General features: G+C 33.2%; 1 protein-coding gene across 1 annotated transcript; it reads left to right on the forward strand.

The window, feature by feature from the left end:
• The first annotated feature begins 8,302 nt into the window (after window positions 1-8,302).
• On the forward strand, window positions 8,303-10,781 carry LOC112706151 (protein DOWNSTREAM OF FLC). The gene is made up of 2 exons (XM_025757303.2): window positions 8,303-9,367; window positions 10,213-10,781. The coding sequence occupies exons 1-2, from the start codon at window positions 9,211-9,213 to the stop codon at window positions 10,542-10,544; spliced, it is 489 nt and encodes a 162-aa protein (XP_025613088.1). The 5' UTR covers window positions 8,303-9,210; the 3' UTR covers window positions 10,545-10,781.
• The last annotated feature ends 10,608 nt before the right edge of the window (window positions 10,782-21,389 follow it).

Consider the following 21,389-nt stretch of genomic DNA (forward strand, 5'->3'; position numbering starts at 1 on the left):
ATAAATCTTTTATGTCATGCATAATTTATACTTTTAGAACAAAGTGAACTATAATTTTTAAAAAAAATTATTCTCGTAATGTTATTATAGATAAAAATACTAGTTCTAATATAATACACAAATGCACTAATGCTAACTTAATACATGAATGATGTACAAATGAACTAATGCTAACTTGATGCATAAATGAACTGATGCAAACTAATGCCACTGGTATGATAAAAACTGAACTAATGCAATTTAACAAATTCTAAATAATACACAAATGCACTAAAACTGAACTAATGCAATTTAAGAAAAAAAAAAAGAAACAGAACAAGTCCAATTTCTGCAATTTTAATATAAATAATTTAAATTGCAGAATACAACAAGTTAACTAAATTTTAAAATACAAGCATAATTTTATAAACTAAATTCTCGTAATAGAAACATAATAAAAGCATAATGAAAAAAATTTTCAAGGACCTATTTGTCCTTCGAACTTTATTTGCAAAATGACGTCAATGATTTATTTGTCCTTCGAACTTTATTCCCCTTCCAGCGTGGTACCGTAACGGACATCTGGACACCGTTTCAGCCACGTCAGCCAGTTCCGTTTGGTGTATGAGAGGCAAATAGACGGAAGGACTAAATTGTCCTCTATTTGTTAAAGTCAGAGACTTTTTTATATTTAAATTTTATCAAGAATGTATTTGTCAAAAATTTAAAAAATCAGGACCTATCTATCTTTTTCCCTTGGAAAAATCCAATTGTAAACCCAACGGATGGGCACACTCTCCCAAGTCCATTAAACGGACCCATTAAGAATTAGCCAGTCCATAGAAAATAGCTTGGGCTTTACTAATATTTTTTTCCGGTGGATTTTATTTTCTGGGCTAATTACAAAATGTACCCGTGAATGTTGTTATAATATCCGAAAAGTACCCCTTATTTAGTGTTTTTAATGTGGTTGAATCATGAGATTGCCCATGTATGTGAATGGATCTAATTGGAGTACGTTAGTTTAGCATGCACAACGATACCCCGCCCCCCTTTGTTATCAAGCATTCTTTTGAATTTGATTTCAAAAATCTTCTAATCTAACTAAAACTAAAAAAAAGATATATAAAATATGAGAATAAATTCTACCACTTCTGATTCTGAGATTTCTGTACTTAAAAAAAAAAATCGACCAAATAATAGGTCTGGTATTAAATGTAACTTTCCCTTCAGGAAAGATGCCAAATATTTACAACGCTCCCTTCTTTTCTTTTGTTGGATTACAAGAACCTTTTAAGAAGTATTACTACAACGCTAAAAAAATAAAAAGCCAGCATTACAAGAACGTCTGAAACAGTTAACATGGCTAAACCTCAATATAGCATTTTTGAAACTATATATATATAGTTTAATTTTGATGCACTTACAATATAAAAATATTTTATATAGTCGTATAATAAAATTCGTTCTTTTGGATGGCTATTCACGTGGTCAATATCAAATATAGTTATTTTTGCTAATATGGCATTACGTAATTAGATGCACGTGTAAAACTACTTTACATTCATAATTCATCAAAATTAAATTTTATATATTTTTAGATTATATTTATTTCATTTTTTTTCAATCGAATCAATTTTGATTCAAATGATAAGAATTTGGTATTACTTTAAATTTATTTTTTCATCCTATCTAATTTTATTTATTGTGATTTGGATTTGATAAATTCATTAACATTTAAAAAAGTAATTGAAAAATTTAAATACAAATTTTTAAGAATTAAAATTTGGATGGACATAAACCAATCAAGTTTCAAAGTTTTGAATTCTTGTATTTTAAATTTTAAAAGTTTTTTAATTTAAAAATTTTGAATTTTTTTCTAAAACTGAATAAACTGATCAAATCCAATCAAAGTCACAATAGTTTGAATTAGATAGAAGTAAAAAATAAATTTAATTTAAATCAATACAATAGATATCATAATCGTTTAATTGGTTGGATGTATAAATCAATACAATAGATAACATATAACATAAACTAATGCTGAGTTGCTGACATAGTTTACACATAAACATAAAGTGAAACACAACATCAATTGTGTGAGAATCTTATAATTTATGTTTATATTCTAAATTTCTTATAATGTAATCAAATTTGGTTGGATGTATGATTAATATTTTATAAAATATTTTTTTTTATATGCCATCAAATTAAATTAACATATGGTTATTTAATACCATATCATTAATAAGTATATAAATGATATTTTGGCCCAACAATTTATATCTTCTTATATTTTTACTCAAATATTAATTAAATTTAAAAATAGATCATATAATTATTTCATAATGAACTGTTCTTTTAATTAACTAAGAAAATACAAAAATATTATTTGTATTATATTAAAAAAGAATTAAAGTATTTTTTGTAATTAACCTTTTAGAATTAATGTCATATCCTTTTAAGTTAAATATTATTAAATTTTATTGAGAATTAAAATTAAAATTTAACTTTATAAAGACTAAAATATTCACATAATCTATCACAAATGGCGAAAATATCCTTTTAACATTTAACTTTTAAAATGGCTAAAATATTCTTATCTATTTTTAACATACTACAAATAGTAAAATAAATATTTAATTATTTAACTTTAAAAAAATATGATAGAATTAGAAAATAAGAATTTTAATTTTATATTAAAGATATTAAAAATTTCTTATAGTTCATTTTTAAAATACTAAAATATTTCTTAGAATTAATGGTATTTATTTATATTAAAAGTTATAAATGTAAATATTTATGAAAATGTAAAATACTTTCTATTGAGCAGGCACTCCTATGTTTGTTTTGGCTCAAAAGCTGAAATTGTGCAGGCACTTATGTCCATTGGCAACAAAATTCTAAAGCTAATTTTCAAAAGCAAATTCAAGAAATTAAAGAAGAGATGAAAAATCTTAAAAATAAAGGTATTTTTGGGGAGAACAAATCACTATTTTGAAAAAGAACTGGAGGAAGCATATCTCAATGAAAAGAGCTATTAGAAGGAAAAGGCAAGGATTGAGTGGCTAAAGAAAGATGACCGCAATACAAAATTCTTTCATCACTGTGTGAGAATCAGATGTCAGAAGAATAAAATTTGGAGTTTGGAAGGTGATGAAGGTATTATAGCATCCACAAATGCAGAGATTGCGGGAGTGGCAGAGATTGCAGGAGTGGCAGAATCATATTTCAAGAAGATCTTTATGACCTCATCTATAGAGGATCCGAGCCGAATCTTTGAAGATTTTGAGTCAAAATTTACGCCAACTATGAACCGTAACCTTCTTTGTCCAGTTATAAAGGAAGAAGTGAAAAAAGCTACATTTAGTATCCATCCTCAGAGTGCCTCCTGGGGATGACGGATTCACTTCAAAGTTCTTTCACGCTTGTTGGGACATGATAGAAGGAGACATATTTGTAGCAGTAAAGAGTTTTTTTCGGGAGATCAAATGATAAAGTGCCTCAACCACACTCAGATCTGCCTCATTCCTAAAGTCTCTGATGCACGGGTTATGTCCTAGGTGAGACCTATCAGCTTCTCCATTGTTGTGTATAAAATTATCTCAAAGATTTTGGTTCATAGACTGCAAGCCATAATGAATTACCTCGTGAGTCCAAATCAGAGTGCATTCTTAAAAGGGAGTTTAATCTCGGACAATATTCTAATCACCCATGAATATATGCATTATTTGAAGACAAAAAGATCTGGTATTGAAGCAGAAATGACTCTTAAACTGGATATGAGTAAAGCCTATGATAGGGTGGAATGGCAATTTTTATGGTTTATGATGGAAAAGTTGGGGTTTGATGTAAGGTGGATAAGGTGGATTCAGGAAGTTGTGATGACTGTTTCTTATTCTGTTATTATGGAAGGACAACCGTATGGCTACTTCCAGCTAACCAGATGCATCCGACAGGGTGATTCTCTGTCCCCATATCTTTTTCTCTTTTGTGCAGAAGATCTATCCTTTTTACTACACAAGGCAGAGCAAAACGGAATCATTCGGGGTGTTTAGATTTGCAGGTTTCCCCTAAAATTAACCACCTTCTCTTTACTGACAATTTCATATTATTCTGCAAGGATTCTCCCTATATTGGTGAGCGTATTTTGGAACTGTTGGATGATTATGAGAGATATAGTGGGTAACAGATAAACTTGAGTAAGTCATCTGTGTTTTTCAGCAACAATACTCCACAAGACCACAGAATTATGCTGGTTGACCTACTAAATATTACTCATATTGGCGCACAGGACAAATATTTAAGTCTACCATCTATTGTTCAGAGATAAAAAAAGGCGACTTTTGGTGCTATTAAGGATAAGATGCGGAAGAAGGTGGAGGGCTAGAAACAGAAGCTGCTCTCCTCCGGTGGATAGTACGTACTAATAAGGGCGGTAGGTGAAGCAGTACCATCTTTACACTGTCATACTTTAAACTCCCTGAGTCCTTAATTCAAGAGATCCATGGTATTTTAAGACAATTTTGGTGGGGACAAAAGGGGGCCAAAAGAAAGATTTCCTAGGTGAGTTGGGATACTATGTCAAGACCCAAGAGGGATAAAGGATTGGGTTTCAAAGATTTGGGTGCTCAAAATTTAGCATTACTAGGAAAACAATGCTGGCGACTCGCAACTCAACCTAACTCGCTAATTACTCAAGTTTTGAAAGGAAAGTATTACAGATATAGAGATATTATGAATGCAAAAAGCAGAAAATCACCTTCATGGGGTTAGAAAACTATACCTGAGAGCCGTAAGGTCATTGAGAAAGGTCTTCTCTGAAACATCGGAACTGGTTAATCTATGAACATCTTTTCCGATCCATGGGTTTCTTCCCCTCAACATTTTTCACCTCCCCTATAGTTGAATGCTTTCTCGACAAACCAAGTAGTAACCAAAGTCAGCCACCTGTTAACCTCCGGTAAACAATGGAATCAGCAGACCATCCAAAGCATATTTCCAGCCCTAATCAGCAACCAGATTTTACGAACCAAAATTGTTAATGATAATGGTAAACTTACATGGATATTTCATAAATCTGTTAAATATGAAGTCTCCTCCGGATACCGAGTAGCTTATCAGTTCAGTCACCCCCCTTTGGAGCTCATTCCGAACCTCTAAGAAAGAAAAAACACTTGGGCAAATTGTGGAAATTGAAGCTCCTCTCCAAAATTGGCATCTTCCTAAGGCGAGCCTTGCATGAGCGCCTTCCGGTGATGGAGCTTCTTCATCGGCGTCTGCCTGGGAGATCCGAGACTTGCCCAAGGTGTAGCGCTGCCGCGGAATCGATCATACACTTTCTTTTCTTCTGTGTTCAGGCAAAGCAAGTGTTTTGTCAATTTTTAGCAAATCGACGGTGGTTTGATATCTAATGGTCTGGGAGCGAAATCAACTCTTCTTTGTGAGTACCAGTTTTATTTTGCATCAAAATCCATGCCTTTGATAGTGACGAAGTAGAAGGAACCAAGCTTTGCAGAAATTCAAAGTGAACAATAAAATTTAAATGACTTGAATAAAAGGGAAATGAAATTGCAGAAGAAAAAAATGTTTGAAAAAGTAAAGGAAAAATTAAAAGGTAAAGACCGGAAAGGGTAAAAGTTGCTGAATTTAAAGAAAATGAAAGGACATTGCAAGGAAGATAAATTGCATGAAAAGAACGTTATAAGAAATTTAAATGAAAAGTAAAAACATGGAAGGAACCCTTCAAAGAAAAAGACTCTAGACTGACTCAAAAAGTCGCTGGGGATTTGAGTGAGTGTGTGTTTTCTCTAAAAAGATTTCAACCTTTGATCTTTCACTTATTTATGGAAGTCTTCGACCAATCAAATTCAGATATAACTTCCACATGCGTCAATCCTTGAATAATCGTTCCCGCTCTCTTTGATAACTGCTATTAACCATCTTCACTTAATAACTTTTTCATTTCTTCGATTGTTTCACTATTTCTTGACGAGTCCTAATCGATCAGAATCCTCTTCTCTTCTTCGTCGATTGTCGATTGACCATTTTCAAGGAATCCAATACAATTATTCTCCATCTCGAAGTTCACAACTTATTTATCTTTTTCGACTAACAAATTGCATTGCTGATCTCTTCTTCGACATAGTTGACCTCCGTCGAGTCTGTCTCTTCGATTTCCACATTTGCGTCAATTCGATTAATAGAGAGTACTTAAAGGAGTACCTAATTAGCTCCAATTCAAAGTTAATTCTAACATGTATTTAGAGGTTGATCGAAATATTTTTTGACACTTGAGAATGATTGAAGCTTATTCTTGTCGAACATTGGTTTGTCAAAGAGTTTAATAATATCTTTATCAAAAATATTATTTTCGATATAACAGCAAATATGGCTGAAAAGTCCGTTTAGAGGTATGGACTATGGGAAAGAAGCAGAATTTTTCTATCAGTGTTGGAAACATAAGCGTACTCACCTGAACCAATCTGAGATGGAGATGACGAGTCCGTTGGCATTGAGCGTATACTGCTGGTCCATTTGGCATGCCCGTAATGAGACCAATTTTAAACAAAGAATCAGCCCCTCAGGTGAAGTTGATAAAACTGTGAGAAGACTCTTGCGGTTCCTCTCCTCAGAAGTGTCTTTTCCACATTCCCAATTCTTGATTTAGGGATTTCTTTTTCACTTAGATGATATTACGTTTGCTTGCTCACTGTTTTGAGCTTTGGAATTTTTCCTTCTTGTCTGAATTATTATGGTCTCATTTGGACATTTTATTCTTTCTCAAGTTAAATTGAATAATAATTTTATCTTTGAAAAAGAAAACACTCTCTATTGTAATTTTTTAAAAGAAAAACACTTTTTAGAGTTACTTTTAAAGATATTAAAATACTTTTATATATTATATATGGATCAAATTTTGAAACCAAAAATAATATTTTTTATTTCACATACATTATTGTATATATTTAAAAGTTTTTTTGTTTATTTATTTTTTGTTGACATTGTACCTAATATAAGTGCTCAATTAGATTTATATATAGGGGTGGCAACAGGGCGGATTTTTGCTCTACCCGACCCCGCCTCGCCTTACAATAATCCGCATAGAACCCGCCCTACTTCTAACCGCGAGTAGTAAAATGTTGAACCCTAACTTGCTCCTGCGGGTACTCGCACCACTCCTACCCGTCCCTATAATTATTAAAATTCAATAAATAAAATCAAATTTCAAAATTTATATAACCATCATCACATACATAACATAAATTAAAGTAAAAATTTAAATATAATACAATATTATTAATCATTTACTAATTATTTTACATATATTATACATATTATATATTAAAATTATATATATATATAGCGAGATGGGTATTATCTAAACCCGATTCTAACCCAAGTGGATAGGGGCAAAATGAGTAAACGCAGGTTCAAGTGGTATTACCATCCCTATTTATATGACTATGCTAGTATCATTTACATTCAAATAGGAAAAAAAAAAATTTATATCACCACTTTAAGTCTTTAACTACTCATACATACATATATAAGTAATGGCATCATAATATATAAAGTATAATAAAAGTTTTCAATTAATTATTTTTCTGTTAACTATAAGCTTAGAAACTTTAACTCAATTATAGTTTATTCACGTAATTCCAACTAGCTCTCAGTTCTGTCACGTAATAAACAACTTCACGATATTCTACACATGTAGTAAACAAATCGATTTATATTAACATCTACATAAACCACATGCATACTGAGACTACAATACACAAAAAGAATGTCATAACATGATTACTTACAAGATATTCGGTTAGTTTTGTCCAAAATTGATAGCCCCACAAGGCCACAACTCTAATAACACCGCACTCCATAACACGGTCGACGAAGTTTTCCTACAAAAACTTCACTCTTTTACAGTCATGTTGTATTGCCTCCTTTTTCTTACCACTGTCGTTCTTCATGGTAACCAACGAAGATCAGTCATTATCGTCACTTAAGCTGATAATACAAATATATGGTTCTTGCAACTTGCAACATATTCAATTTGCTGGTCCAAATGTCTGGTGGCGAAGGAATCTACACTCTTCTAAATCCAACTTCTCCTCGTTTAACTCCTCTCCGACCGAGTGTTGCCACAGTTGCTTAGAATTTTTAACATCCACTAATTGTTTTTCTTCGAGAATCTTTCATGAGTTATCCTACTCTCCAATCCAATACCCTTTTTCAGGGCTATTTCATGACCCAAAAATGAATAAACAAATAATCTCCTATTCGATCCAAATTTAACCATGCCCGTTACAAAAATCAACATAGGGAGGAGTGAATCCTATCATCAAACTGCGGCTTAGCTAAGCATCTTTTTAGATTGGGAACATTTTTTGATAATAGTTCAACAACATAACAGTACACGCGTCAACCTTTTGTCCACACGCAATAAATTTCTGTACATTTTTATCAATTTTGATTGGTACACTAGAACGGCTCGTTTATAAAAGTTATAAAAGGTGAAAAACCCGGTATGAAAAATTTAGAATAAGTTGAAAACATTGATGGTAGGAAGAGTTACTCCATTCTGAGAATAAAAGTTGGCTAGAAACATCAGCAACGGTTGAGTAAAAGGAACCAAAGACTTTGATTGAGATGAAAGAAAAGAAGGGACGAAATTCTCGGCGGTTCACGCGGCAATGATAGATTAGATTCACAATTATTCAAGAGTGATTACTCTTGTGTAAAGAAAATAATTAAATAAATTATTTTATATAAACATTTTTCCAAACAAATTCGTAAAGAACAATATTCAATTGTTGCAAAGAGAAAACAAGTGTGGGAGTCACATGCAATCCACCGACAGCGAGCGCCAGCTGCATTACAAATATTACACCCATTAAACACCGCCACTGTTGTCTTCCCCTACACTATCATACTCTCCCACTCCTCTGCACCCGCGCTCGCTCTCCCTTCCACGTAAACGCAACGAATTCATCACGATGACGTGTCAGATCACCATTGAGGGACCACATTTGGTTACCATGTACCCCAGCGCAGGCAAACCAGTCCCACGCGCTTTTCTTTTTTTCTTTACCATTTCTGTTTCCGCACTGGCCTATCCTCTCTGTCTCAACCCTTTTATTGAACCCCCTGCTCGTCCATCCATTCATTGCCATACATTCTTTCACTTTTGCTTCTTGTTTGTGAGAGATCAGAGTAACAGAGTTAGTTATGGCCACCAAGGTTGCGCTTCTTATGTTCTTGTGTGTTCTTCCGGCGATGGTTGCAGCCATCCGCCCAGCAAAGAACCCCTTCTGCGTGCAGGGCCGTGTGTACTGTGACCCTTGCCGTGCTGGTTTTGAGACCTCTGCCACCACCTACATTGCTGGTAAACCCTATTTCTTAGCTTCAGTGCTGCTATTAGCTACTATACCACTATTATCTCAGATCTGTTTCCTCTTCACTCTTATCAACTTCTCATTAAGTAAAATTGTAATTTCAATAGTGAGATCTTACTTTAGACCAAGGGAAAAATTAAATGTTGTTCATTTGGAAGAACTTTTAGCCGCTTGCATTTCTAGGCTCACAGATCTGGGTTAACATTCCTATTATTCCAGTTTATTGTCTGGTCAATTCATTATACATTTTGCTGGATCAAATAATATTTTTTTAAAATGACTCTCAAATTAAAAAGTTGTTAAAGTGGCTGCTCTTGATGGATCATGGATGTCTTGAGCATAAAAAAAATGGTGACGGGTGTTGTCACTAGGATCTGCTATTTTATATTTCTTCCTTATTTCAATTATTTTTTAATCATTATTGACTATTTGATTTGACTTAGTTCGGTTCTATAGCTTGTTCTTAAGTTTAATGATATGAGTTATGCTAAGTGAATACCAAAATCAGCTACCATTATAAAATACATACCGGAATATAAATACACATTAAAAATAAATTAAACCACATATATATTTATACACAAATACATTGGTGACTGATTTTAGTGGCTGATTTTGATGTACAAATAGCATTCTTGTATGTTGTTATTGGGCGAGTCCCACATCAGTAAATGTAAAAAAACCTAAAATGCAAGCAAAACTGGAGTTGAAACCTTGACCCGTTCAGCTAACCTTTAAGGTTGATTGAATTTGACATAATTTAGCATTGATTATTGTGTGCTTTTGTAACTTAACAAACTTTGTGTTCAATGGTTGTGTCTTTGATCTGTGACAGGTGCTGAGGTTGTGGTTGAATGCATGGACAAAACCGGAACTGAAGTTGTGTACACAAAGAAGGGAAGGACAGACTCAACTGGATCATACACCATCTACGTCGATGAGGACCACGCCGACCAAATCTGTGACGCCAAGCTCGTGAGCAGCCCTCACCACCGATGCAAGGTGGTGACCCCAGGGCGTGAACAGGCACGTGTTGCCCTTACACGCCAAAACGGCATTGCCTCCGACACCAGGTTCGCCAATGCCATGGGATTCATGACCGAAGATGTTGCTGCTGGTTGTGCCGAGATCCTCAAGCAATACCAGGAGTTTGATAATGAGAATTAATTTATTTATATAGTTCACTTTTAGCAAATCTAGTATGTGTCCTGTAATGTTTATCAATCTCTGATTTGCGGATTTGAGTTTTCCCTGATTGATGATGATGATGATGTTTATTTAATTCAATCTTGATAGAGATGGATTGTTATCTCAAAATTTTCATTTTATGATGATATATATATGTATGATAATGGACCTTGGCTATATTATAATTTATCTGAGTTAATTGATCTTGGACTAGAAGATGTAGTCTATTTTATGTCATTGTAATAAACTATTCATTATTCGTTTCTTAATACCAGTACTGTGTCTAATGGGATGTTTGTGATAAAGAATGCTTTGTGGAGAAAGGAAGATGTGGAATGGATTAAGAAAGTGGTAGAGTTTCTTGTTATTTAATTTTTTTTTCTGGAGCATGAGATTGGGTTTGGAGATAGTTTAGTTTGGCAGTTTGGATACTGTCATTTTCATATGGACATAGTAGTACGCACTTACTCATGATTTGTTAAGACATAAATATATGTATTTAATATCCTTCCAAAGATTTTGACACTTCTACCGTTATTTTGCCATTCATACAATAAGCCCTACAACTTTTCTGTTCTTTCTCTCCATCACTCCCAGTCTCCCACCACTTTCATCCTTCCCTCCTGCTTCTTCCCCAGCCTTCACCTCTGTTGTCGTGTCTTTTTGGTAGCTGCTATTTTTTGCCGCTTCTTTGGTCTCTCTTTCATTTACCTTTGTAGCCTTTGCTAGATTCACCACCACCATTTTTGCGAGATCTGTTTTTGTTTTTTTTTCCTTTTTTAAATTGTGTATTTTTATCTTTGATTAATGTTTGTTAGAATAATCTTGTATTGTTTTATTGGATTGAAATTTTTATTAAGAGTTGTTTTATGGTGGTGTTTGGGGTTGTTATGGTGAAGTGGCGGTAGTTTGTTATAAGAGTAATGTTGTCATTTTAATATAGTTGTGATTTGTATGTACTATCATATGTTTAGTTACCAAACAGGCTTTTTTTTATATATATATTATTGTGTTTATGTCTTTTAGTGTCTGTGTTTATGTTTATATATATATATTTTTATGTATTCGAACGGGGTTTAAGTCGGAAAAAAGAAAATTACACAACCTGAAATCATACGGGATATGGCTAACCAATTTACATCATCATCTAGCAAACTATTTAGATCTTTGGGAGTGATATATAGGAATGTAAAATTAGGTGGGTGTTTCAAATTGGAGTTAAATATTAAAGTAGTCTCTGAATTTGTAATCGAGTCTCGAACTCGTTCTTGAATTTAAAATTATCCAAAATTTATCTTTGAATTTAACAACGGTCATCCCTAAGGCATTTTCCGGCGATAAATTGATGACGTGATTGGACGGAAACTACACTGAATTTGTAAACGTCGTCATTTTTTTTCTGGCCCCTCAAATACAACTGAAATGACGTCATTTCCACTCCATCGTTGTCACCTTGTCACTCCTAAAATCGACCCCTCTTCAACGAGAGCATTGGATCTCGCCCGACATACTCCCATCCTGTCGTCCCAAGTCCTCTCCCACCGGCCACTGATGCCGTGTTGCTGGCCTCCTCGCCGTTGCTAAGCTACCTTGTCTCCCTTTTGACACCTTGGAAATGTCGAGAACCTTGTGATCATCAATTATCTGAACAGTTTATTAAGAAAGATTCAAAATTTGACCGTTCGCTCTGCCTTCTTCCGCTTTCATGTTGGTCGCCTACCATAGACGTGGTGCTCTCGAGGGGAGAGGGAGTTCGCTATGGTGAAATTTGGGGAGAGAAAGACAAAGAGAGGGCGGAAACGTAAGGATTTCTCTAAATTCACTTTTACCTTCAGCTTCATAAAGGAAACGACGACGTTTACAAGTCTGGCGTAGTCTCCATCCAACTACGTCATCAATCCGTCGGCGAAAAATTTTTGGGAACGACCGTTGTTAAGTTCAAGAATAAATTTGGGACAATTTTAAGTTTAAGGGCAAATTCGAGACTTAATTGCAAGTTCAAGAACCACTTTAAGATTTAACTCTTTAAATTGTTCTTTGTTAACTAGTCTAGCTTTATGGATTCCATCATAAGTTGCCTTAGAGACTTAGAGTCCATTTCCAACCATCACTCTTTTCATCCTAGATCTCAAGCCATTTGGAGTTCATAGAAAACTCTCCGTAATACTGCTTGAGTAGCGTGGCCTTGTCTTAGATTTGCTACAAAGCCCCCATAATTACGTAATTAAATATAACCTAAATTATAAATATAAGCACATAAAGAAAAAACGAAAAATAAATGAAAAATCTTTGTTGGAAAAGGAATACACGACTACACGAGACATAAAAAGAATAGAATGTTTTTTGGTTTGTGTGTCCGGAGAAGATACATGTAAAAAAAAGGTCCATTTATAGCATCCACAGTAGACATTTGATATGGATATTTGTTGAGGTTCGTAAAAACTTAAAAGACCAAAGCTAAAGCCCATTAAATAATGATACAGTTGACAGTCCTCTTAGAAAAATGTTTGAATACCTGACCAAAAACAGAAAAAAACGAAAAAGAAAAATGTTTGAATCAAGTTCATTTCTATTTTAATCAAGTTAGATAGTGTACTGATTAATTTGTTAGTCTATTTAAATAAATATTAAAATTTTGAGTTTTACTTTATACATATAATAATTTATTGGTTAGTAATAAACTCTTAAATAAAATTTCAATACACGATATATTAATCCTTGACCTTTTCGGCCGAGAAATATTGTGAAAACAAAAAAAAACATTTCCATTTTTATCAGACCAGAAAAAAATCCTCTTTGATTATCACTTACCAGGAATTATTTTGAAAAAGCAACCGAGTCGGTTGTTGTCTATTTTCACAAAAGATAAGATAATTTTTGTATAAAAAAAGATATTTTGTCCCTCAATTTTTTATTTTAAAATAATATAATTTTTTTATCAAAAAATTCGTTAAATAGTAATAAAATTAATTTTTTAATAATTTTATTTGTAATTTGTGAAGTATTAAATTTTCAAAATTTTTTTACCGGTGATGATTAAGTGGAGAAAGACTATTGTTAAAAATAATATTACAAGAAAAATGATGTTACAAGAAAAAAGGTAATTGCAATATGAATATTTTGAAAAAAATAACATTAAACAAGAAATAAAATAAGAGAACATTAATGTTGATAATATTGATATTGGTGATGATAATGGTAAAAAATATAATTACACAATTAAAAATAATAAAGGTAGAAGTGATAATGATGAAGAGGAAAAAAGTGATGATAGTAGTAATCATAATTGATCATATTGTTAAAAAAATTTTGTAGAAGTTTAAAACCTCCACAAAACACAAATAACTCCTCCAAATGTGATTACCACTACTATTTAACGAATTTTTTTAACAGATATATCATATTGTTCTAAAATAAAAAGATCAAAATGTCTCTTTTTTTAATAGAAATCACCTTATCCTTAATGAAAATGAACAAAAATTAAATTGGATCTTTACTTAAATTATTTAAAAAAAAAACTTTATATAAACAATATTAAAATTAATTTATTTTGAAAGAAAAAAAGTCTAATTAATTCAAAAATTAATCTGTACTATTATATAATAATTTTAAAATAAAATAGAATCAATAGAACAAATTATATGCTGTAATTACGTTGTAAATAAATATATTTTAGATGTGATGAAAGAATAAAGATAATGTTTTCTGCATCTTAAATGATTTGTCTCCATAGTTCAAGTATGTTCATTACTCAAAAGTAAACGTCTCACAGATTATTTAATAAGTACTCAGTTCTCGCTAAGAGATAAAATTTTTAGTTGTCACACCAAAGCTTATTTCTTCTAGTGTCTATTGGAAACTTGAGGAGCCGTTTGTACGATAGATTTTAGAGTGTTATATTTAATGATTTTTGCACAATATATATAAAGCCTTAAGTACTGTTTTTGTTCCTAAGGTTTGGGGTAAAAATTAAATTTGTTTTCAACCTCTTTTGTTATTAAAATCATCCTCAACATTACAAAACGTTATAAAATTGTCATTTTCTACATTAATTATTTTTTTTATCAAACTACCCTTAATAATAATGAATAAAAATAATATTAAAAAATAAAAAACAAAAACACCCCACCCACCCCACACTCCACCCTCGTCCTAATCTCAAATCCCCCCTCTCCATCCCATTCCTCCTAATCTCTTCAAATCCCCCCTCTCCGATGGTTCTTCACTCCGCCGATGGCTCCTCACTCCGCCGATGGCTCGACACCATCTTCCCCGACGAGGTTGTAACAACCCATCTTCTTCGTCATCTTCTTCTTCTTCATCTTCACTTCCAGGCGGTGTAGAGAAGATTAAGCCCATTAATAGATCTCCTTCACCATCCACCATTTCTCTTCTTCCTCCTCCGTTCGCGTCCAACGCTTTCCGTCGCCATTAATGGAATCAGCCTGCGACGCCAATAGAGATGGAAAGAAAGGATAGCAAAATTGGAAGGAAAAGAGAAAGGAGGGAACGACAGGGAGAGGGTCTGCCATGAGAGGTGGGTCGCCACCAATAGATCCCTCCTCTCTTCTTTTTTTTATATCATTTTTTTATTTAATTTTTCTTTGCATATGTTGTTGTTATTGTTGATTTTAGGTAGAATTAAGGTTAGATTTACCTTGTCTTTCATGGTAAACTTTTTCTTTCATTTTCATTTATATTTAATGTTTATTGCCTTGTTCGACGAGCAGTAAGAATTTGTGGCTGGATTCTTGCAACAATTTTTCTTATATGTACATGCATGTTTTAGTAAGGAAATTGTTGTTGTTGAATTGGCTGAAAATGCTGAATTTATTGTTGCTGTTGCTGAATTTGGTTTTTGTCTAAAGAGAAAAGAAGAATTAGGATTTGGGGAGGGGGGAGTTCGAAGATAGTAAGAGGAACGGGATGTGGGAGGGAACAGGGAAGAGAGATCCGCGGGGGTGTTTTTGTTTTGTTTTGTTTAATATTATTTTTATTAATTGTGAAGGGTAATTTAGTCAAAAAAATTAAATTGAAATAAAAAGGGACAATTTTATAACGTTTTGTAATATTGGAGATGATTTTAATAACAAAAAAAATTGGGGATGAATTTGATTTTCACCCCTGACTTTAGAGACAAAAACAGTACTTAACCCTATATATAAATATTAGAAAAAAATAAATAGATTTTGAATTTTTTAATTTAAAGATACACTAATTAAAAAAATAAAAATATCTTTTACTTTTTAAAATATGAGATATTTAAGTTTTTCTATTCAAAATATATAAGAACAAATATATCTTTTTAAAGGATTTAGATGTCTTACTTCTTAAAAAATAATGAATGTTTTTATATTTTTAATTAATCAATTATTTATTTGCATTCGAGATAAAAGATTAGAGACCTATTTATTATTTTTTTAAATATTACATAAAAATATAAAGAGGGATGATTTAAAAGATTTTAGATAAATATAATAAGATATTTAATTTGCAATAAAAGTTTTGAATAATTGATATGAACCGTTCACTAGATTTAATTTTAATTATTTATTTAAAAATAAATAACTATAAATAGGATAAGAATTTAAATTTTAAAAATGTAAATGATTTATAACCCATACTTAATTAATAAATTGTTATTTTCACTAAAATTTTATTTTTTTTATTCTTAGATTTTTTATTAAATATTAAAATTAGACGGATTTTTTTATTGAAAAAGGAAAACAACCAAACAGAAAAGAAAAGAAAAAACAAAGTGCTAAAGGACTAAAAAGACGTAGGACGGTCTCGTTGAATACTCAGCTTAAACTCCTTCCAAGGCACTGAAAGCTTGACATGCGGAGAGTGCGTTCTCATTGCCGTCTTTGCCATGGTGTCCGCTATGGTATTTGCATTTCTCAAGATCAAACAAAAATCAACACGCTACTTCTAAGCCATGATATCGATGATTTTAAGTACAACAAGATCTACACAACCAGCAGTGTCATGAGAATTGGTAACAAGATTGTAAGCTTTCAGACAGTCTGTTTCACAAATCACATCTCTTTACCCAAAATCTCAGACTAACAGAAATTTTCTCCAAATAGCAAACAACTCTCCTTGAAGAATATTGTAGCTCTCAATCGTTCCCAAGCAGCTACCTTGCCAGTTTCCCTTCTAGTCCCTGCTAACACAGACAAAACTAATTCGACCACCAAAATCAGGATAACTAGCATCAGAATTGGTCTTAAAAGTACCAATGAAGGGGGAACCCAAGAGCAACCAATCATAGAAGGAATAGAAACTCGTTGCAATTAAAAAATATTCCGAAGCTCTTTCTCTAAGGCTAACGCCATACGAGCTACTTTAAAGGGTGTCCAAGGCTCCTGGACTGCGTTTGTTTACAGAGACAGAACACTGAGACAGGGACACTGAGACACAAAATCGTGTTTGACAAAGAAGATATGGACAGAGACAATGTATCCAGAGACACTGAATTAGTGTATTTTGTGTCCATCCTGACAGGAAGGACACGGAGGCACTAACAAGGGACACAACTTACTTTTTATTTTTTCTTTCATTATTCTTGTTAATTTTTCATAATTATATTTTTTATTGTTATATTTTTTATCTCAAATTTTTTAAATGAAAAAATGAGAATAAATTGAATTTTCATAATTTGTTCTATTTTATCACCAAACAGAATAAAAGAACACAAAATTTTGTGTCTCTGTCTATCAGTGTCTTGTCCGGTCCTGTTCTCAGTGTCTTGTCATGTCCTGTTCTTAGAAACAAACACAGCCCTGATGATTAAAAATCTCATTATTCCTAACTCTTCAAATCTACCAAAGACCAGAAAAGAATTTAAAAAGATGCTCATTACTGTGGAACAAGAACTAATTCTTCAAATCCAGAGGGTGACAGGAAATCTCCAAAGACTACCAAACAAGCTTGGCTTTTGGACAATTCTGAATACAATGAGAAACTGTTTCCTGACAAATCAAGCAACTGGGGAAACTATCTGAAGGAGTCAGGCCTCTCCTGAAATGAAAAACAGTAGTGAGCAATGCTTCTCGAAGACAAAATCAAGCCAAGAATTTAATCTTTTCCGAAACAAGCTGACGCCAAATCCAAAATTAATTTCCTCTCTCCTCCCATCCAAACACCTTCTTGCAAAGCCAAAGGTAGCTATTGCGAGCATCATAAACCTTAGACACTGTCCCAGATCAAGTCCAGCCTACCACTGAACCCACTCGCACATCCGGATTGTAAGAGAGAATGTTCTCATGCAAAACCTGGTGAAGAGGATAATAAACCTTCTCAAGCTGCCACTTTCCAGCCAACCAAAGATCTAAAATTCAAAGATCCGAATCAGAAATGTGAACATAATCTATCTCTTTACAAAGCTGCCCCTCTTTCCTCCATTTTGAATACCAAAAATTATGATCCAAATCCCTAATGCACCATTTAAAACCATCCTTCAGAATATCCCAAATTTTATACAGACTCCTGCAAACATAAGATCCTTTAGACGCTGAGTGGATGAACTCGTCACCCAAAGAACAACGGTATTTATCTGCTAGCAGCTAAACCCAAAGCTTGTGAGGATGATGAAATAGTTGCCAAACTAGCTTACTAAGAAGAGCAACATTAGCACAAAATGGATCTCTAATTCCCAGACCACTAAACTTCTTTGGGGTGACCAACACCTTCCAGCTAACAAGATTTAGCCACCGACCATTGGCATGGCCTTTCCAAAGAAAAGTCCTCATCATGGATTCTATAGAGTTTTTTATTCCTTTGAAAAATAGAGAGACTTGCATGCGGTAGGTAGGAATAGCAGCCACAACTGAATTGATCAAACAGAGCCTACCTGCCCTGTTGAGTAAACGCCATTTCCAACTGGCTAACCTTCCCCGGATGTTATCCAAAACCTCATTGAAAGCTGCTGTAGTTACCCTAGCATGACTAAGAGTAATCTCAAGATATTTGCCTACGTTTTGGACAAATCTTATGGATGACACCCAGTAAAGAGTTCTTTTCTTATTGTGGAAACATTACGGGAACATAACGCTTTAAATTTTTTCAAATTAATCTTCATCCCAGAAGCTTTATAGAAACTCTCCAATCTTGCCATCACATTTTGGACTTGACGCTTCTCCACTTTACAGAAGAGAAGCAAATCATCGACAAACATGAGATGTGGTATTCTCAGACCCCCTCTAGAAATAGCAACCAGATTCCACCGGTCCATATCAACTTGATGGCTAATCAACCAAGACAATCTCTCTATACACAACACAAAAAATATGGTGACATAGGATCACCTTGCCGAAGACCTCGATGAGGAGTAAAACTATCAAATCTATCACCATTCTAAAGAATAGACAATGAGGATGAAGTGACACAGCTCATGATTAATTTGACTGTAGGGATAGAAAAATCGAATTTCACGAGTGTCTGATTTAGAAACCTCCAATCAACTCTGTCATAAGCTTTCTCCAAGTCAATCTTAAACGTCAGAGTTACTTTCTTCGACTTAGTCGTTTTCATAAAATGGAGAACTTCATGTGCTATAATGATATTGTTTGGAGCTCCCCTTCTGGGATAAACCCCCTTGGAGAGGGCCAACAATATTTGAGAGATGAGGCCAAAGTTTGTTGACCAAGACTTTGATGATGACCTTGTAGATCACATTACAGAGACTAATAGGTCTAAAATCCTTCATCGATAATGGCGAGTGGCAACTCCACCTTGGGAATCAGAACCAGAAGAGTCTTCATCATCCTCAAATCAATAGTACCTCTAGAAAAAGCTTCCCTAATCATATTTCAAACATCAGACCCAATAATCTTCCAGTATTCCTTGAAGAAGTAAGCTTGAAATCCATCCTAACTCAGAGCCTTAAAGGAATTCATGCTAAAATTAGCTGCCTTAACTTCTTCCATAGTCACAGACACAGTAAGATTACAGCAGACTTCCTCATTCAAAGAAGGAAGTGGAACTTCATCCAGACACCCTAAATCAACATTCTCCAACTGATAGAATAAGCTCTTGAAAAAAGATTCAGCTTCCTGGCTAAGAATTTCTAGGTCCATCTCTCACACGCCGTCCTTGAAAAAAAGATCATGAATCTTATTTATCTTCCTTCGCACAAAAGTCTGAACATGGAAGAAGCTAGTATTTTTGTCCTGAAATTTCACCCACTATTCTCTAGATTTTTGAAACCAAAGGAGTTCCTCTTGCACAAAAGTGTTATTATAATCCTCAATCAACTGTTGCTCCCTTTGACGCATGTAAGAATCTTCCCTCTCTTTCAAACACTTTTGAAGATAATTAATTTATCACTCCAATTCATATTTCCTAAAAAAAATATTACCGAACACTTTAAAATTAAATTCAAGAGAATTTCTCTGTACCTCCGATAGCTTGCTTTGCACTCCTCTAAAGCTAGACCACCAAGACTGTTTCACAATATCTCTGTAACCAGGATGAATTGCCCACGCCGCCATAAGATGAAATGGTATGTTCCTTTTCGACTGCGGGCGCCCTTTACAGCACACTAAGATAGGACAGTGATCAGACTGTATTTTATTCAAAATTTTTGCATAGGCCTCAGAAAAAAGAGATAGCCATCCAGTATTAATACAAATCCGGTCAAGTTTGTTTGCCACCTCAATACTGTTTTTCATTCTCCTATACCAAGAAAAACGTCTCTCTATAGTCTTCAAGTCAAATAGAGTACTATCCCCTAGAGAACTGGCAAACTGATCCGTATGTTGACTCAAAAAATGGAAACCGTTAGATTCACGGGAGAATAAGACTTTACTAAAATCACTGAGGGCAATCCAAGGTCCTTGAAAAGTCGACGAATGAGCTACCAGATAATCCCAAAGTCGACTTCTAGTATTATGTTAAGGGCTACCATAAATAGTACTACACCTCCAAATCATACTCTCAAACTGAACTTTGATTGTGACACACTGATCGCAAGCATTAACCAATTTACAACAAGTATTTTGTAGAGAAGAAAGGAACCATATAGCACCTTTATGTCTTATTGCCTCTTCTATACCAATAGGACAATATTCAAATTTTTTTCAGAATAATTTCAAATATTGGAAGAAAATATGAGTTTCAACCACAATAAAAAAAATAGGTTTAAATTTTTTAGTAAGTTCTTTACAATTCACTTGCACTAACTTATTAGAAGCATCCCTAAACTAAAATATTTAAACTATCTATAATAAAAGATAAGAGAAAATTAAAATTGGTAAAAATTAACTTGCACCACCAATCTCACTAGAAAATTTAACTTCCTAGAAAAATTAGATGGACTTGATCTTAGTTTACGAAATTCAGTAAATTTAAATGTGAGCACAATATTAGAGTGTGTCCAAACTCTAAAATTGTGACCCTGTTGGCTATTCATAATCTTGAAATGAAAGTTTTATGTAAGATGTTTTACTCCAAAATGTTTAGTAGCAGGAGATATATAGTATATAATAACACTTTCATTTTTAATTGGAAATTTGAAACGGTCATAACTAAGACTTGTAATAATTTTTTTATGTAATTGTTATATGGACATATAAATACAAAATTTGAAGAGCAGATTTGTTATTTTTAGAATATATTACGATCAATTAGCATTTATTAGAATTATTTAGTATATCTGAATATTTATTATAGAATATTATGTCTTTATTATATCGATTTTCTTAACACCTATAAATATCCTTCTATATTGTAGCATTCCATACACCCAATAATACACTCTTCAGATTATTCTCACAGTCTTTTATTTCTAACATGATATCAGAGTCATAGTATTCTCCTTGA

Source organism: Arachis hypogaea, chromosome 8 (assembly GCF_003086295.3).
Source record: "Arachis hypogaea cultivar Tifrunner chromosome 8, arahy.Tifrunner.gnm2.J5K5, whole genome shotgun sequence".
Taxonomy (NCBI): Eukaryota; Viridiplantae; Streptophyta; class Magnoliopsida; order Fabales; family Fabaceae; genus Arachis; species Arachis hypogaea.

Coding starts and splice junctions, on each gene's coding strand:
- LOC112706151 (XM_025757303.2), top strand. CDS start 9,211: ATGGCCACCAAGGTTGCGCTTCTTATGTTCTTGTGTGTTCTTCCGGCG. Junction 9,368..10,212: donor TGCCACCACCTACATTGCTG/GTAAACCCTATT, acceptor GATCTGTGACAG/GTGCTGAGGTTGTGGTTGAA.